Source organism: Sinohyriopsis cumingii, chromosome 4 (assembly GCF_028554795.1).
Source record: "Sinohyriopsis cumingii isolate HCF-2022 chromosome 4, ASM2855479v2, whole genome shotgun sequence".
NCBI lineage: Eukaryota > Metazoa > Mollusca > Bivalvia > Unionida > Unionidae > Sinohyriopsis > Sinohyriopsis cumingii.
This window is the reverse complement of record NC_142964.1, coordinates 8258401-8277898: the sequence shown is the minus strand read 5'-3', so window position 1 is coordinate 8277898 and position 19498 is coordinate 8258401. Positions and strand designations below refer to the sequence as shown.

At 39.3% G+C, this 19498-nt stretch overlaps 1 protein-coding gene across 4 annotated transcripts in view; it reads left to right on the top strand.

Moving 5' to 3' along the window:
- The window catches only part of LOC149800586 (vesicular glutamate transporter 1-like), an 81651-nt gene that overhangs the window by 37818 nt on the left and 24335 nt on the right, over positions 1 to 19498 (top strand). For all 4 annotated transcript variants that reach the window (XM_089954544.1, XM_089954545.1, XM_089954543.1 and 1 more), the window contains exons 5-6: positions 16216 to 16303; positions 19354 to 19440. In XM_089954544.1, coding sequence (XP_089810670.1) covers positions 16216 to 16303; positions 19354 to 19440 — 175 coding nt within the window. The remainder of the gene's footprint in view (positions 1 to 16215; positions 16304 to 19353; positions 19441 to 19498) is intronic.

Sequence of the window (19498 nt, the reverse complement as noted above, 5' to 3'; positions counted from 1 at the left end):
GATGTTTGGTATTTCAAAACTATTATCATATGAGCATGGTTGTTCCAGATGACATGGACTGGGTTTTCATGTGGCGCTATCATTTTGGGAAAGAACTGCCTAATGAAAGCTATTGTGTACATTTTTTTCAAGCTTATTAGTAAATCAGTAGATGTCTTTCAATAAATTAAAGGTACACAACTGGGTCCTTCTCTTTCATTCTCAGTATATGGACAGGTGCTTGTTATGTAATCACTGATTTTTTACTTGAAAATGGGTGTCTGACTCAAATTTAACCATAGAACAAGATTGCTTTTGGCATGGGATTGACACTGTAATGTCCTATAAGTTATAAATACATGTATCTAGTTTCCTGACTAGTACATTAATAGGAATATGAATAAAATGTATAGTGATACGTAACAGTATCCTTTTAACTGTGGTTTGTTACTGTGAGCCTTTTTGCTGCGGTAGTGTGTGCTTTTTTACCATGGTACTTACCTGTGTGTCCTTTTAGGATCACCAGGTTAACATTTCTGTCCAAAATGTCATGGAGTTCACCCCCAATACTCCCTTCCTCCATCGACAATCTCCATAGAAGTCTGGATTAGCTACAGTATACCACTGGTCAAAAACAGCTGCATAAAGTTCTTTGATGTGTACAGAGTAAATGATTTAGTCTGTCCTGAATCATTCTCATACTCATTAAAATGTAAATGATTGAGTCTATTCTGAATCATTCTCATACTCATTAAAATGTCAGTGATTGAGTCTATTCTGAATCATTCTCATACTCATTAAAAATGTCAATGATTGAGTCTATTCTGAATCATTCTCATACTCATTAAAAATGTCAATAATTGAGTCTATTCTGAATCATTCTCATACTCATTAAAAATGTCAATGATTGAGTCTATTCTGAATCATTCTCATACTCATTAAAACTGTCAATAATTGAGTCTATTCTGAATCATTCTGATACAGCAGCAGGGAAGTTCTACAGACCAGACTCACAGACCAAAATAAAGCCTCCTACGCGAACTTTCTCCGTAGAAGCCTCAGATTTAAAAAATAAGCCTTCCTACGAAAATTAATTTGCGTAAATTCGTCCCCGATTGCAATTTTTGTGAGCAAATTCGATGATTCTGGACAAGTAAAAAACAAAGATTTTGGGGGGGGGGGGGGAAATTTATTCTGGTGTCGACGAAGTTTGCGAAGATTTGGCTGCTGATCCTAATTTTACCTCGCATTAAAACAATATAGTTGAAAATAATATGAGTCCGAAAGCTAGTACAGTTGGAGAGCCTCATTCTGCCAGATTAGCGCGAGAGCAATTAGCGGCATTAAAGAAGCTTATCCCGACAAAACAATTATTTAAGAGAAATGTTCGTGGTTACGAAGATATACAACATGGAATTGCCGAGGCATCATCGAAATGGTTGAAGCCAGTTACCGGAGCAATCGAGCAAGTTGTATTTGGCGACGAAAAAGATCCGGATATTAAGAAAAAGGGAATTTTTCCCATGTTGAAAGGTATTGAGGAACAATCACGAACATTACCCGATCGATTAGCAATAGCAGCAGCAGCACAAGGGCGACAACCTGCAATTGCTTATAAAATAGGTAGTAAGGGAAAAACCGTAGTAGGAAAACTGGGAGTAAAAGAAGGGAAGTTTAATATCGAGAATTTAAGAGAAAATTTCACCGATGAGGGATGGGAAATAATATCACGACCGCCCTCGACACTGTATACCATAGATCGAATTGGTCAATTTGCGGAAGATATGTTTAGTACTCGAAATGAATATTTGACTGAAATAGGAAAGGGAAAATATAAAACCCGTAATAGTTGGTATGGTATGTTATATAAAGTTTATGCGGAAAAAACACAGGCGAGTGAAAGGGATCCATTTTTTAGAAGATTTTTAGAAGCAGCAGACGATAGATATAATTATAATAAGCAACTAGCGGAAGATATAAAACAGCAAGCGAAGGAAAGAAAACAACAGGAGAAGGAAGAAAAAGCTAAAACACGAAGGAGAAAAGTAATACCACAGGAAGATATTCAACCACAGGAAGAAGATATTCAACCACAGGAATTAGGAGCTAGACCAAAAGAAAAAATTACACCTCAGAAAAAAGAGAGAAAATCAAAAAAGAAAAAAGATCAGAGTGATCAAGAACCAGTAACTCAACCAAGCGAATATAAACCATCTGCGGGTAATGGTTCGTTTACAATTGATCCTAAAATATCAGCTGATAATTATTTGAACAAGAATTTGTTGCATTTACTCAGTAACGATGGTTCAAGAATTCAGATGGCTGCGGATAATTCTCCGGAAAATAAAAGATTTTTTTTGAATAATAAGGATATTGCCGATAAAATTGAAGAAATTGATTGGCTAGCGATAATTTATTTTGGTGGTTTAGGAAAACCAGTAAAATATGATGATGAAAATTTTGCAAAATTTTCATCAGATGTTATTAAATACAGATTTACGAGTATAAGGAAAATTCCGTCACCTAAAGTGGCGAGTGACACGTTAATCCCCCAGTTATCCCCCCCTTCCTTTCAACTCCCTTCAGAACAATCACCTAAGAGTGATAGTCCTTCTTTCTCCCCTTTTGATCTTCGCCACCTCCCCCTTTCTCCTTCAATATATCCAAGGGGGGGTCCTACAAAGCGCCCCACTTGGCGCCCCCCACCTCCAGAACCAACATCGACAAACTGGAAACCACAGGAACTTTCACCCCCAGGAAAACGGAATATTCCGAAAGATGAGGCTTGGCCACTTGGTAGACGCGAAACTCCACCAGAAATATATTCGCCACTAACGTCGTCATCAGGGACATCGTCAGGAGAAGTATTCGAGGAAGCGTTATCGCCATCGTCATTTTCAGAACCAAAAACAGGAAGCGGATATACCGTTTGCCCTGACAATGTTGTCAACGACGTGTCTCGCCTCGAGGTATTAATCGGAGGAAAACGAGCCGGAAATAACTCTCGCGAAGTAATCAACGAAGCCTCAGATATTTGTCAGCGGTTATTCCGCGGTGGCATCATTAATTCTCACATTTACAAGGAACTTGTCGATGAGCTCATCGATTAAAACAACACAATTAAAATAACATGATTGTTCACAAACATCAGCGCAGATCCAAGCAGGTCCGCATAGTAAACTCTAGATTGCCTGTATACAAATATATACACGGCAATGGATTCGGCGATATCATTGGAAGTCTCGTTACGCGAGTAATACCTAAAATCGGACCCACGATCAAACAGTTCGGGTTAAAAGCAATAGGAAAAATCGGCGAGACTGCCATTTCTGGTATCGGTAATTTGGCCAGTAAAGGCTTCAATATTGTCAAAAGTAAAATATTAAATTTAATGCGCAAAAAACAACACGTCAAATTACCTAGCACCAGAGAAATGCCACCCGAAATCAGCAAAGTCATAAACGACGCAGCAAATAAAAAAATAAATGATCTCGCAAAGGAAGTTGCTAAGACAAATATAGCGCAGGAAGTTGCTAAGACAAATCTCGCAAATGAAGTTGCAAATACAAGCTTCATTTCAGGCAGTGGTCTTCGTTTTAGATGATATTCTTAATAATAAATGTTCGCACAAGTGTCAAATGAAGTGTTTGACATGGACGAGCCTGTAGGTAGAGATATATCCGTACGAGATTTCCAGTATTTTTCGTATATTGCAGTTGAACCAAATACACCTAATCGCTTGGAAATTCAAGTTCACGATACAACAAGATATTTTCTTCCATCTGAGGCATATATCGAAGTTATTGGGGAAGTTGTTAAAACGGATGGTACCAATTATGGGGCAGATTTTAGAGTAGGATTCGTCAATAACGGTATTATGGCATTATTCAAGAGCGCCACTTACATGATCGACGGAAGAGAGATTGAGTCAATTACCAACGATATTGACTTAGCAACAACGATAATAGGCCTAGCTAGATACTCGGATGATTTTACTAGATCAGCTGGCCCTAGTATGATGTTTGCCAAGGATAATACTGATCGTCCCGAAAGTAGGCCGTTCCTTATCAGACAACCCAACGATCGCGCCAATCCTGCTGTTCCCGCTGGTATCGAAGATATGATCATTAAACCTTATCCTGACTATAATCTCGGATTTACCACGCGAAAGTCCATGCTATCACCAGGTAACAGAAGATTCGCTTGTGCTATCCCGTTATCCCATATATTCGGATTTTGCAGACATTTCAGGAAAAGTATCTACGGAGCAAAACACACCGTAACATTTGTCAGAAAGGAAAATAGCAACGATGCTATCTGGCGAGAAGGTGCCGTCGATTACGCTACTGGCGTGATAGGTCCCAATGATGCCGCGAATAATAACGGCATAGTAAGATTACTAAAATTTACCTTGTGGATGCCAGCGATAACCCCGTCAATAATCGAAGAAGAAAAATTATTGTCATTTATGAACCAAGGCGGTAAATCTGTCATGTCATGGCTGACAACAACAACAGATTCCACAACTACCAATATTAATGGTGATTTTACCTGGCGTATTGCATCGCAGCAGGGTACCTCTGCACCTAGGCATATCTTTATCGCGTTTTTGCGTGCCAATAGGTATCATCAATTATACAGTCATATGATATTTGATCACATTGGAGCGACAAATGTGTCGTTGAGAGTAAATGGCCAACAAGAACCATCCGAGGAAATATCAATTGATTTTGAAAATCATTCGACGGCTCGTGCGTATCATCGCTTGTTAAGTTTCATGGGTCGCGATCAAAATATCGATACGGGATTGCAAATATCGCAGCTAGATTTTAATACTCATTATCCTATCTATTACTTTTCCCTGGAGCATCTCGATTTGGTAAAACAATCTGTTGTTGATATCCATTTCAAAGCCAGAATTAACACAGCTGGACTTAATCACAAAGTGATCGCGGTAATTCTCAGCGATAGAACAATGATCTTGGAAGGCATCAGCGGCAGAATGAGAGTCATCGATGCTCCTGTCGAGAACATGTGACAAATTCCAAATTTAGATTAAGCGATTATTAATATGCCATACGAACACGTCAGTGTAACTCTGACCCCAGGTCAGATGAAAAAACTCCAATCAGCGATATCAAAGCGATGCGGTATGAAATTAACCCTGAAAAATGATCAAATTCATGGTGGGCCTAACAAACTATCACTAACTAGAGGTCAGCGTGAACGATTTACCAAGGCCAAATCAGCAAATTCCGGTGTTCATGTGAGCCTTTCCATAGGCGCCATCAGAGACATGGTCAAAACAGGCGGATTTCTTCCTCTATTGGGGCTAGTGAAAATGGCTCTTCCGGCGATTGGAAAGGCACTAGGATTAGGCGCGCTCGGAGGTATAGGTTCCCAATTAGGTTCCGCATTAACAAGTAAAATTACCGGAGGGAGATACGGTAAAAAAAAGGGGAACGGCCTTTATCTAAGGCGTCCCCCATACGGATCCGGCCTAAGATTAGCACGGCCTATTCAAATTTAGATCTACTTAGCGAAGCAAAGAATAAAAAAATAAAATTTTTCAGAGGCGTATTTATGCGGGATCAACTACCAGAAAAACCAAACCCTACCGAGACAGGAATAATAAATCTCGATAAAAATACCGGCCCTGGCACGCATTGGATTGCCTACGCGATTAATCCTCGCGAAGTCGTTTATTTTGACTCGTATGGATTAGCACCACCAAATGAATTTATCAACTACGTGTCTTCGCTGAATATTCCGATTTGGTATTCGACTCTTCCAACACAAACATTAGCGGATCCACCAATATGCGGTCCAGAGTCAATTAATGTTCTTGACGCAATTTCAAAATCATCCGGTCCGTATCACAAAATTGTATTTGAATACGCCGTAGATAAATATCATGGTTGACATTTATGGTAGATCCCTCTACAGGAAGGAAAAAACAGAAACAGGCGACATCGATACATCAAAATTTGCAACCAAGAGTGATATTAACAATCTCCTATCGCTGTCAGAAGTAGATCCTGGTGAAGTTGCTGTTTTTCAAAATACCGAGGGAAGATTACACACCAGCAATGTCAAAATAACTGATATAATCAAGCGAGAAGAATATAACGATCATATCAGTCAATTTACTCGCCAATCTGAGATGGTATTAAAATCTATCGCTGATATCGCCGATATTATCGCGGAGTTCCCACTAAAGGCCGATCTCGTGGATATAAAACAAAAAAATAGCGAGTTATCAGCGGCGATGCTTCTAAAGTCCGATAAGGCATCACAGGATGATTTCCAGGAAAAAATAACAAAAAGATTTAACAAGCTAAATAATGATCTTAAAAAACTCGAGGAGGTATCAAAAAATCTCAGTAAAAAACTCGACGAGGATATAAAAAAATTCATCGATACCTCCTCAACTACACACAGCGATCTCAGTGAGAAAATAAAAAAAATCAACGAGGAAATTACTAATATTCTTGCCGAAATTAACGAAGTAAATATCTCGTTGGGTCAGAGAACAACAATCGACGATCTCAACAAAAAAATCAGCGAGGAAATTAATAAACTCAGCGATGTTGTTGTTCCCGAATTTACCAGGGGGTTTAACGCAGCGCGTGAATCGACAGATGAGAAAATAAAAAAAATCAACGAGGATATTAACGCGGTACGTGAATTAGCGCGTCAAAAGGTCGATACATCAGTGTACGACAGAGCTATTGACCAAAAGATCGATAAATTCGTTTACGCCACTGATATACCAAAATTGAGCTCGGATCTTCTCGACGCAACTACAAAAATTAACGATATTAACACAAAAATATCATCGTTGGATATCCCAATATTGGAGAAATTATATGTGACAAATAAATTGATAGACAGAATTTTTCGATGCAATCTAACATTTGTGTTATCCATAAATGATTTTACCTGGACACCCGAGAATAACACATTTAGCTTTACCGCGCCAATTGCTGGCTCATATCGAGTACATATTATCTCCGATATAAAATTTAAGGTACAACCGGATCAGAATTATAAAATTTATGAACTCTGCCCTGGATTTTTTATTATTATTTCGTTAAGTGAATATAGCAAAACAATATTCACGCTAGAACCGCCAGACAGAGCAACATTCACGCCAGACAGAACCAGCATGGGAGTGGTGAATTATTCTGTAATTTTCGAATTTTTATACGAACGTACGCCATATTATCCGTAATTGTTATCGTAAGATACTAATAAATGACCGCATCGGACTACCGATACAATCAGGCGAGGTCATGGCAGGATTCGCTAAAAAAGCTCCTAGACGATTACCAGATAAAAATAAAAAAATACCAGCGTAGATTAGTTATCATTGACGTCGCCGTGTACGCAGTATCCGCGGTAGTCGCCGGTGCTGGAATAATTTTATCCGCGGTAACAACAATAGCGCCAATCGTTGCAACGATAATAATCTCGTCGACAACAACAATCGCTGGTGTTCTCAATATCGTAGCGAAAAAAATCTCCTCGTGCACGAGTGAAAAGTTATCATTGTACAAGAATAAATTATCCCAGGTCAACGACGCCTATTCGAGATTATCATCGCTGCTTTCGGAGAGTCTCAATGATGGCGTTATCTCCGATCCAGAATTTTCGGCAATGATCGGTATTTACTCGGAGATTGAACAAATGAATATTAATAATGTCCGAACTAGCCCAGATCGTGACAAACACGACACCACCGACAACAACACTAATATCGTTAAGCTCCACCAAGCCAGAATTTAGCATCAATTTTCCAACACCAATCAGCGTCAAAGAAATTGCGTTAACACAATTGCGTGTCTACAATAGCTGGCCCAATGTTAGATCGAAATCATTTGGCAAATTATTATCAAACAATTCACTTGTTTTTGCCAACAAAAACAAACTCGATGGAACACCTGATTGGATCGTCGTTGGCATACCAACAGGCAGTTACGAAATTGAGCAACTAGGTAAGGAATTTACCAGTAGAATATCAAATATAACCGGCGATGCTACTCCGGGAATAAAGATATCTGCGCACGATCCAACACTGTCATCGATGATAGAAGTGAAATCACCGTACATGGTAGATATTTACCAATCATCGATTAGGACCATATTAGGTTGGCCTGAAATCGCACCTCTGGCAAAACCAGAAAAACCAGATGTTTTTATTCCAGGTTTTCACGAGGAAGCTCCTCCAGAGCAACCGGAACCAAAAAAAGAAGATTTTACCACCGACGAAGGATGGTACGGAGATATCAAACACAAATTTCTGATCGATAGCGCCATCAGCTACATGAACAACCACAAATTTAACCTGATGGTGTTCGCTTTTAATTTTAGGGACGAAAAAATTCTCTCGTGGTTGCCTCTTCCTAAAATTCCCCCCGGTGTGAAAATCTTCGACGCTACCCACATTAACAGGATAATAGCCCCCATAGAAGGCATCTTGGTAAGAAGAATCCTCGACGAATTTAATCAAGAACATAAATTACATTTAAATTTATTGCGGGAATCCTTTCATGAATGCATCTTAAATAAATCAGGCTCATGTAGCGAAATTATCGGACGCGTGAAAATTTTAAATCAACTCGCGAATGATGTTGAATATTATCATGGTATGTTTATTCAGGCGATAGTCGACGATATATCAATTGCCGATTATGTTCTTCCTATTAGCAAATTCGAGTTGATCAAAAATTCAGGAGAAAAACAAAAATTTATGACATTTTTTGGATTAACCGAGGAAACGCTACCAAATTTCAAATTCCCCGATTATGATGTTGATAAAATGAGAAAATCTGTTACTGATACCATCGATGATTTATTTCCGAAGTTACATGCCGCGTGGACTAAAAAAATACAATCAGAATCGATTCTCAAACACAATAACGATCCCGCCGGGCAGGGGCGGCATATCTCGCCAGGTATCGTTAACATAACGGAAGTTATCGCGATTTATCTTCACGCGGATGTTGTCGAGGGCAGCTACAATGTTGATTCGTCAGAGTCAAATCAGGCGCAGCAGGGATTTATATTGTATTCGTTTTCACCTAGCGCCTCTCCTGGTTATTTGATAATAAAGGAGCCAGTGAATCCGTTTTACCTAAGATGTCATAATCGATTGTTGTCAAGGATAAATTTCAAACTAACGGATCAGAAAGGAAATTTGCTTGATATACGCGGGGAAACGATAAGTATCAATCTGCTGGTAAAATCGTGAGAATCGCAGATTTTTTGAATCTGTACACCAGGGAAAAATGGGCCAAAAAAATAAATAAAAACCGGGGAAATTTTCAAAATTGGAAGATTTTTTTAATTTTTGTTTTTTTTTTGTTTGCGGAAATCTTCAGGAAAATTCAAGGATCAGAAATTTCCTTGGCCTTGCTCTCATCGACAAGTTTTTTCAGTTGTCTGACACGCGAGCTTGTAATTTTTTTTGATTCATATGCATCCGATAAAATCAACCTAGCTTTTTCTACCAGCGTCGATAATTTAACAAAATCCTCGACGCGATCATCGCTGACTGTCGCAAGTGATTGATACATCGCAATCTGGATTTTCTTTATTAATTTGTATTCGGATGGTAGCGTGTATTTATATTCAAGTTTCCCTTGAACAATCGTCTCAAATTCGGATCGGATTTTATTCGTGTCCAACTCCGAGGGAAGATTTATTTTTTTCTTTCTCAGATCATCGATGGCTTCGATGATGTTATTTATATTTTCTTCGTCCATATATAATTTTTGTAATATTCAATTAATTTTCTTCGGATATTATCGGAATATAGTAAAACTCGATCCATTCGCCAAATTCATAGGAAAATGCTGCGTTGATTATTTTTTCTGCCGCGCGTTGCACCGATGCTTGATTAATACCAAAATACCTTGCGGCGGCGTTCATCGACGTGAATACAATTTCTTCATTTGTTTCTCGATTTAATGATTTTACCGCCTTAGCTGATCGATATCCGCCATTAAATTTACAATTTACACTTTGAGTTACAGCCCGGAGATTGGAAAGTTTGTTGTTAAGTTTATTTCCGTCAATGTGGTCGATAACAAGACCGATTTTTATTGGTCCGTGATAACACTCGTATACGAACCTGTGACAGAAATAAGTCGTACATCTTCGTTTTTTATCATTACCGACGGTAATTTTGAGATATCCAAATCTATTAACACTACCGACTTGATTTTTCGTTTTGATATTTCTGACAACACCATCCGAAGATGCTTCATATCCATCAATGGTTGGATGAGATCTATACTCGTGCGTGATTGTTGATTCAGGAATCGTCGATTTCAGTTCCATATACAATATTCTGTTTGTTTAAATCGTAATTTGCCTTGAATCGATTAATATAATCTTCTTCGCATGTTATTATCGAGGAAGATTTCTTTTTGTAATATCTGAGCAATTCCCGATAATTCTTTCCTCCGCAGGATAAACACAATCGAGTCTTTCCTCGAGTGCCAACTTGGCAAACTAAACACCGTTGTGGTCCTTTACTGCCTCGTCGAATCGCATATATATGAGCGCCACAATAATCACCTCTGCAGGATTTGTCGCATGATTTTGTTGATCCGATTGGTATCCACGAACATTTATTCATTATAATTTAAACATTTGTCTAAAATATAATAATGGATGCATTTGATCTTGATGAGGCAGAATATATTATACCTGAGGTTGATCGTGCCAAAAAAGAATTTTTCGATGATGGAGCGGTTCACACTTGGTCGACATGGAAAACTAACTCTGTTGATGCTACGATGAATCTGGAGCGAGCGAAGAAGATAATCGAGCATATAAAAAACGAACATAAAGAAGAACGATTTATCTTCGGAATACAATTTATTGCACAAATGCCTGACGACACTTGGATTATTCGCGATAAACGAGATCCCGTGTGTGGCGGTAAGAAAAACGTTATTCTTGATAAAAATTCGAAGCCAGGATTATTATTGGGAATTGACGGTCCTTATTATGCCAGGGCATATCCTTCTAGTGCTGTTGTTTATGGAATTTATCGGCTAAATAATAATCCCGACATGAAAAATCTACCTGCGATGAAAGAATCACCGATGATAAACTGCGTGGCTGAGCGCGTTATCGAGCACATGAAAAACGCTCGTCGTGGATCTGGTCTGACCCAGTTGAGGTTGGATAAAATTAACTCATGGGCGAAGACAGTTGTTGATGGCGCATCGATTGACGATGTTGCTGTGTTGAGCAAGAAACTTAAATTTCCTATTACCGTGAAAACGCTATCAGGAGAAATATTATATTCGTCGCCGTATAGATCTCGAGGAGTTCCAATCGAAATTATTGATCATAATTCACATGCGTGGTCGCAGTCGGTAATGATATTCCCGCGAGATCGCGCTGTTAAATTTTATCCCGTTGATGGTGCAAAGGACAATTCCGATGCTATGTTCAGATATATCAAAATATTAGCCGCATCTGATCCGATATCGGTTTGGTTATTCTCGAGCGAAGAAAAATACGATCAGTTTATATTGCCGCGAGGAGATATTTACCGAGATGAAAAATTACATGAATCGATGAGAAATATCGCGGTGAAATATTCGTCAAATCCCGATCAGTTATTAACGAACTGCTTTACTGTTCCGTCTGTTGCTGCTCACGCTGCCAGAGAAAGAAATTCGTGGAAACCTACGAGAAACGAATACCTCGCTGATATTCAACTTAGCTGTATCGAATACGGCCATGGCGGATTGTGGAATACCAAGTATTATTTCGAAGACATGATCTCCGTTGATATGAGCGTGTGCTATCCTGGAAGTTTCCTCGGATACGGCGATTGTGCGGATTATTTTGCTAAATTTGGCCATCCCACCAACGAAATGACAAGGGTAGCAATTAACGGACCGTTGCCAGATTTTGTTATGACCGGATTCGCTTATGTAACTTCATTCGAGTTTGCTGAAAATTTACATAAAATTTGTTATATTTGGTTTGGTCGGCATTTATCTCAACGCAGATGGGTTCCCACGGTGTTGTTGAGATATATGCTGGATTCGTCAATGTTAATATCGTTGACAGTGAGCGAGGCGATTATATCATACAGGAAACAAACCGAAGTGTGGTTGCCGACGGATTGTGAAAACGCGAAAGATATTGGAAGAAAAATAATTGGCAAATTTACTCAAGGAGGATCCGTTGATCATAAACACCGACACGCTAGGTTATTTATCAACGATGCCGAGATGGACTTTATTATTGCCGATACGGTATCGCGAGGAATATTCTGCAACAGAGAGAATATTATTATTGACGGAGTAAAGTTGGGTACCGTAATTAGCTATCTCGATGGAGAATCAGCGCAGTATACGCATTTGAGATCATCGATGCTCGCTTATGTGAGTATAAATTTACTGTCGATGATAAATACATTTTCTGATATCGCGGTAAGGGTCGCAACGGACTCGTTTTATATCGATAAGAAATACCAGTATAGGCTGGATAATTTAATCGCCGATGGTTCTTGGGGAACTTGGAGGATAAAAAACGAGGATATCCTAGATTACTGTGAGGATGCCGATGTCGAAGATTGCGATAAATTTCATCGAGATAAATTTGAGGAAATATCAACGGCTGCATCTGCATTTGACCCGATTTCACGTAGTAAATTCGTTTACCTAAATGGACCTGGTGGTAGCGGTAAAACAACACGAGCGATAAATTTATTTGCGAAATCTGATATGATAGTGTTGACTCCAACTCACAGATTAGCGCGAGAAATAAGGCAACGCGGCGTTGATTCTTGCACATATCACAGTTATTTCAAATACAGCGGTGGATTATGGGATTCGGCTCGTATGGGAAATAAATATATCAACAGAATTATAATATTTGATGAAATTTGCACAGTAAATTTAGTTGTATTAAAATCGTTCCTGATCTGGCTGGAGGAGAAAAATACAGCCGTGATAATGTGCGGAGATCATGGCCAGCCTGATCCGATTGATGGTGAATCTCCTCACGAATGGCTCAGGAACTTCGTTGACTATTATGAGGAAATCGACGCCGATTATAGATCCGATGATATTTTACTGACTGAATTTAAGAAAATAATTCGATTACAACCGAATAAAATTCAATGCGATGTGATGAGAAGAATAATCGACGAGACTCCGATGGATATTTTTCTAAATTTGTGGCGTCCCGATCATTTGATCGTTGCTAGCAGAAAAATTGTTCGCGATATTATTCAGGAGATGTTATTCAAGCTGCATTGCGAGAAATTTCCAACATTGCAGGTACCGTTATGTTACAGGCCCGCTGATACCAGGAAACAAAATATCAGTGTTACTTTACCCTGCGGAGAGGAAAAGATCTTGGTACTGAATGATATTATTCTTGTTGATATTAATCTTGTTAATGACGCGATAAACGCAGAAAGATCGCCATGGAAACTAGGATATGCAACAACGATACATTCATCGCAGGGATTGACGGTTCACGGTCAGGTTTGGATTGTCGATGATAGAATTTCCTGGTCAAATTTAGTGTATCTGGCCGTGTCAAGAGTAAGAAAATTATCTCAGTTAGGTAGAATTCGAGTAAATCACATTAATGACGCTGGCGGTAGTTGAGTATCTTTCGGTATTATTTGTAATTCTTCTTTGGTAAGTCCGCGTTGTGGCGCTAGCGAATCTAGGAAATAAATTGCTGGTCTTCCCGATGATCTTGTTACGGCTGATATTTTGTGTGTTGTAACGCTCCAGTTTGGATCGGTTGCTCTTTTTCTTCCTCCTTCGGCCTCGCCTTCTTTATATAAATACCTGACCATGACGCTACCTAGCACAGGCGGAATTGTGGAATCTCGCTTTAGTGGTATATTCGATTTTGTAATTGCAATTGCGGGTTTCATTGCTATTGTTCGAGTTACTTCGTTATTTAGCGCGTTAATCACGTGAGGTAATCTTGTTACCCAATCATGAGATCGATTATCTTGAATAAATTCGCGCGCGTACTGATATCCGAATAATCGTTCTGCAAGAGTTTTATTGAATCTTTCGACGATAGCCTGATTGTGATGAACACCTACAATACCGCGACGGATTTTAACATTATTCTTTTTCATCAGTGAAGTAACCGCGCCAAGAAATTCTCGACCTGGATCAACCTGGAGAAGCTTCGGCCAGGTCAGCGGAGATCGCGAGTAAATTTTCTCAAATGCCTTTGAAATTTCTGTTGCTGTTTTATTCGATAACGGTTCCGCCTCCTTGTATCTGCTAGCAATATCAACAACCGTTAACACGTATTTGTATGTGACTCCGTCGACAGTATCGTGAGGAAGAAACATAAGATCAGCCTGATGGACTTCGTTAGGTACGCTGACAGAGAAACTCGCGTACGGTATTTTCTTAGGCGGAGGAAGATATATTTGCCAGACTGCCTGTTTCGATAACCACGATTCAGCGGTGGATTGTTTTACTTTAGCGGCTTTAGCGAGTTTGGCTATTGCTGATTTTCCTCGCCAGAATCCTCGCGGAGAATAATATATTTGCTCCATTATTATTTACCAGCACCGAATACTAATTTACCTTTCATTGCGCCTTTTATCAACCAAGTTGCCAATTTTTCTTTGAAATTTTTGTCAGGAATCGCGTCTATTGCATGAATTAGCCTAATATCAGCGAGATGTCTTTGTTGTAAATCCCCGCTACGATACGCAAGATCGTGATAGTAACACGCGTTATCGATGGCGTTTACTGGATCTTCGCCGGGATTTGGTTGATTATTATCGTTGAGTCTTATATCGAGCCTTGTGCCGGGTCCGCAGTAATTGTATCCTGGCAGATGCTTTTCTCCGGGATATTTCGCCCAAGGCAACCCGGGTAGATTTTTCATGGAGGCGGTAATGTCTCCTCCGGTTCTTCTATTTTTTTTTTTACAAATCTGAACTTGCGTGTCTTACAAACTTCGCATTCTCCTGCAATTGCGTTCCTGTTATTGCGTGTGACGATTTCGGTTGGATTTATCGTAGCTGTGCGCGTGCGACACTTAACACAATATAGATCCATGTATTCTAGTAACATGAATGTAATTGATTTTTCAGCCACGAAGCGACGCGAGCAGGTGAAACACAACGCGGTGTTACCGAATTCGATAAGGATGATAATCATTGGCCCGTCCGGTTCTGGAAAAACGCAGTTGTTGCTAAATTTGATAATGCGATGGCTAAAATGGGATAAGTTGTATTTGGTTGCACCGTCAGTTGATGATCAGCGTTGTTATCAAGTGCTAAAGGAATTCAGCGACAATACCGACGAAGGCACAATCGAATTCATCACAGACATCAATGAAGCTCCATCAGTGGAAAATTTAGATGGTGATGTTAATAATCTTGTTGTTTTCGATGATGTTATGCTGGATAAGCAAACTAATCCGGCTAGGATATTTTCGCGTGGCCGACACAAGAACACCGATGTTATTTACGTGACGCAGCGATATACGCAAATTCCAAAGGTAATTAGGGACAATTGCAATATCTTATCAGTTTTCAATGGCGTTGATACTCACACGTTGAGAAATATTCATCAGACCTGGTGCAACGGTGATATGGACATAAACAAATTCAAAAATTTCTTCAGCCGCGCCCAGGCAACACCGCATGGTTTCATCACGATTAATCTTCATGATCCGCGTAGTAGATATCGAATCGGTCTTGATCAAATTTATTCATGAGACTTGCAGCCAAACTTTGCAAACTTCGTCGACACCAGAATAAATTCCCCCCCCCCCCTAAAATCTTTGTTTTTTACTTGTCCAGAATCATCGAATTTGCACACAAAAATTGCAATCGGTGACGAATTTACGCAAATTAATTTTCGTGGGAAGGCTTATTTTTGAAATCTGAGGCTTCTACGGAGAAAGTTCGCGTAGGAGGCTTTATTTTGGTCTGTGAGTCTGGTCTGTAGAACTTCCCTGCTGCTCTGATACTCATTAAAATGTCGATGATTGAGTCTATTCTGAATCATTCTCATACTCATTAAAAATGTCAGTGATTGAGTCTATTCTGAATCATTCTCATACTCATTAAAATGTCTACTAATGATGCATTACGTATTTTATAACAGTCCTTTCTTCCAGTTCATATATTCATGAATCTTTCTTGCTGACTGTTATTGATTAATTGATCGGTTAAATTATTTATTTATTCATTCATTCAAGGGCGTTACAGTACCTGCACTGAATGGTGTTATTGCTGCATGGGCACCTAAATCAGAGAAAAGCCGTTTGATCACAATTTCATATGCAGGTAAAAAACCCATTTGTATAAACCATTTGGTGATACAAGGAAGTCTTGGGCCATGATGACAAAATTAAATGTACTCATTAGCACTGGACAGAGATACAAATACTTTTCATGGAATGTAGACTAAGTCATCATGAATTCTTTTACATCTCTATCAGTAGAAACGCTTGAAAGAAAATAAAAGATCAATCAATTTAAAAGCTTCTTCTCTTGACTATATATTTTGAAGCATTGCATTCTGGGCAGTGATATATGATGTAATGTAATATGATGGGATATGACATGACACAACACGGAAGGACACACCACAATGAGTTATGACATGACAAGACATGGAAGGTGACACACCACAATGAGTTATGACATGACAAGACATGAAAGGACACACCACAATGAGTTAGGACATGACAAGACATGGAAGGACACACCACAGTGAGATATGACATACAAGACATAGAAGGACACGCCACAGTGAGTTATGACATGACAAGACATGGAAAGGACATACCACAATGAGTTAGGACATGACAAGACATGGAAAGGACACACCACAGTGAGATATGACATACAAGACATAGAAGGACACGCCACAGTGAGATATGACATGACAAGATATGAAAGGACACACCACAATGAGTTATGATATGACAAGACGTGGAAGGACACACCACAATGAGTTATGACATGACAAGACATAGAAGGACACACCACAGTGAGTTATGACATGACAAGACATGGAAGGTGACACACCACAATGAGTTAGGACATGACAAGACATGAAAGGACACACCACAATGAATTATGACATGACAAGACATGGAAGGACACACCACAATGAGTTAGGACATGACAAGACATGGAAAGGACACACCACAATGAGATATGACATACAAGACATGGAAGGACACACCACAGTGAGATATGACATGACAAGATATGAAAGGACACACCACAATGAGTTATGAAATGACAAAACACAGAAGGACACACCACAATGAGTTAGGACATGACAAGACATGGAAAGGACACACCACAATGAGATATGACATACAAGACATGGAAGGACACACCACAGTGAGATATGACATACAAGACATAGAAGGACACACCACAGTGAGATATGACATGACAAGATATGGAAAGGACACACCACAATGAGATATGACATCACAAGATATGAAAGGACACACCACAATGAGTTATGAAATGACAAAACACGGAAGGACACACCACAATGAGTTAGGACATGACAAGACATGGAAAGGACACACCACAATGAGATATGACATACAAGACATGGAAGGACACACCACAGTGAGATATGACATGACAAGATATGAAAGGACACACCACAGTGAGTTATGATATGACAAGACATGGAAGGTGACACACCACAGTGAGTTAGGACATGACAAGACATGAAAGGACACACCACAATGAATTATGACATGACAAGACATGGAAGGACACACCACAATGAGTTAGGACATGACAAGACATGGAAAGGACACACCACAATGAGATATGACATACAAGACATGGAAGGACACACCACAGTGAGATATGACATGACAAGATATGAAAGGACACACCACAGTGAGTTATGATATGACAAGACATAGAAGGACACACCACAGTGAGATATGACATGACAAGACATGGAAGGTGACACACCACAATGAGATATGACATGACAAGATATGAAAGGACACACCACAATGAGTTATGATATGACAAGACGTGGAAGGACACACCACAGTGAGATATGACATGACAAGACATAGAAGGACACACCACAGTGAGTTATGACATGACAAGACATGGAAGGTGACACACCACAATGAGTTAGGACATGACAAGACATGAAAGGACACACCACAATGAATTATGACATGACAAGACATGGAAGGACACACCACAATGAGTTAGGACATGACAAGACATGGAAAGGACACACCACAATGAGATATGACATACAAGACATGGAAGGACACACCACAGTGAGATATGACATGACAAGATATGAAAGGACACACCACAGTGAGTTATGATATGACAAGACATGGAAGGTGACACACCACAGTGAGTTAGGACATGACAAGATATGAAAGGACACACCACAATGAGTTATGAAATGACAAAACACGGAAGGACACACCACAATGAGTTAGGACATGACAAGACATGGAAAGGACACACCACAATGAGATATGACATACAAGACATGGAAGGACACACCACAGTGAGATATGACATGACAAGATATGAAAGGACACACCACAGTGAGTTATGATATGACAAGACATGGAAGGTGACACACCACAGTGAGTTAGGACATGACAAGATATGAAAGGACACACCACAATGAGTTATGAAATGACAAAACACGGAAGGACACACCACAATGAGTTAGGACATGACAGGACATGGAAAGGACACACCACAATGAGATATGACATACAAGACATAGAAGGACACACGACAGTGAGATATGACATGACAAGATATGGAAAGGACACACCACAATGAGATATGACATGACAAGATATGAAAGGACACACCACAATGAGTTAGGACATGACAAGACATGGAAAGGACACACCACAATGAGATCTGACATACAAGACATGGAAGGACACTTCACAGTGAGATATGACATGACAAGATATGAAAGGACACACCACAATGAGTTATGAAATAACAAAACAGAGAAGGACACACCACAATGAGATATGACAAGATATGACAAGACATAAATACTATAATAAACCTAGGACATGTGCTGTTTTTATGTTTCTTTGACATAAAAATATTGGAAAACCATGATGTTAAATCCATTTTTGGTGCAATACTTTTCAATGTGAGGTCTTGGTTTCATGTAATCATTAATGATAGCTACAAAAATGGATGATACAACTCCATCATATGACTACTGATAGTGAGGTTGGTCTGATCACATAATTATTTTGTACATGTACCCAAAAAGACAATTCTTTTCATTTGTTTCTTTTCTTCTTTGCTTCACACAGCTGAAACTTTTTTTTAATGAACAGGGGCCTACTTAAGTACAGCCGTTGCCTTTGTTGTGTCTGGGGCGTGCATGTGCTATGTCACATGGTATGCTGCCTTAATACTTTACGGTGAGTGTCCATCTTTCTTATGTCTACAAAACCTATACATAGAATTACTACTGAAATA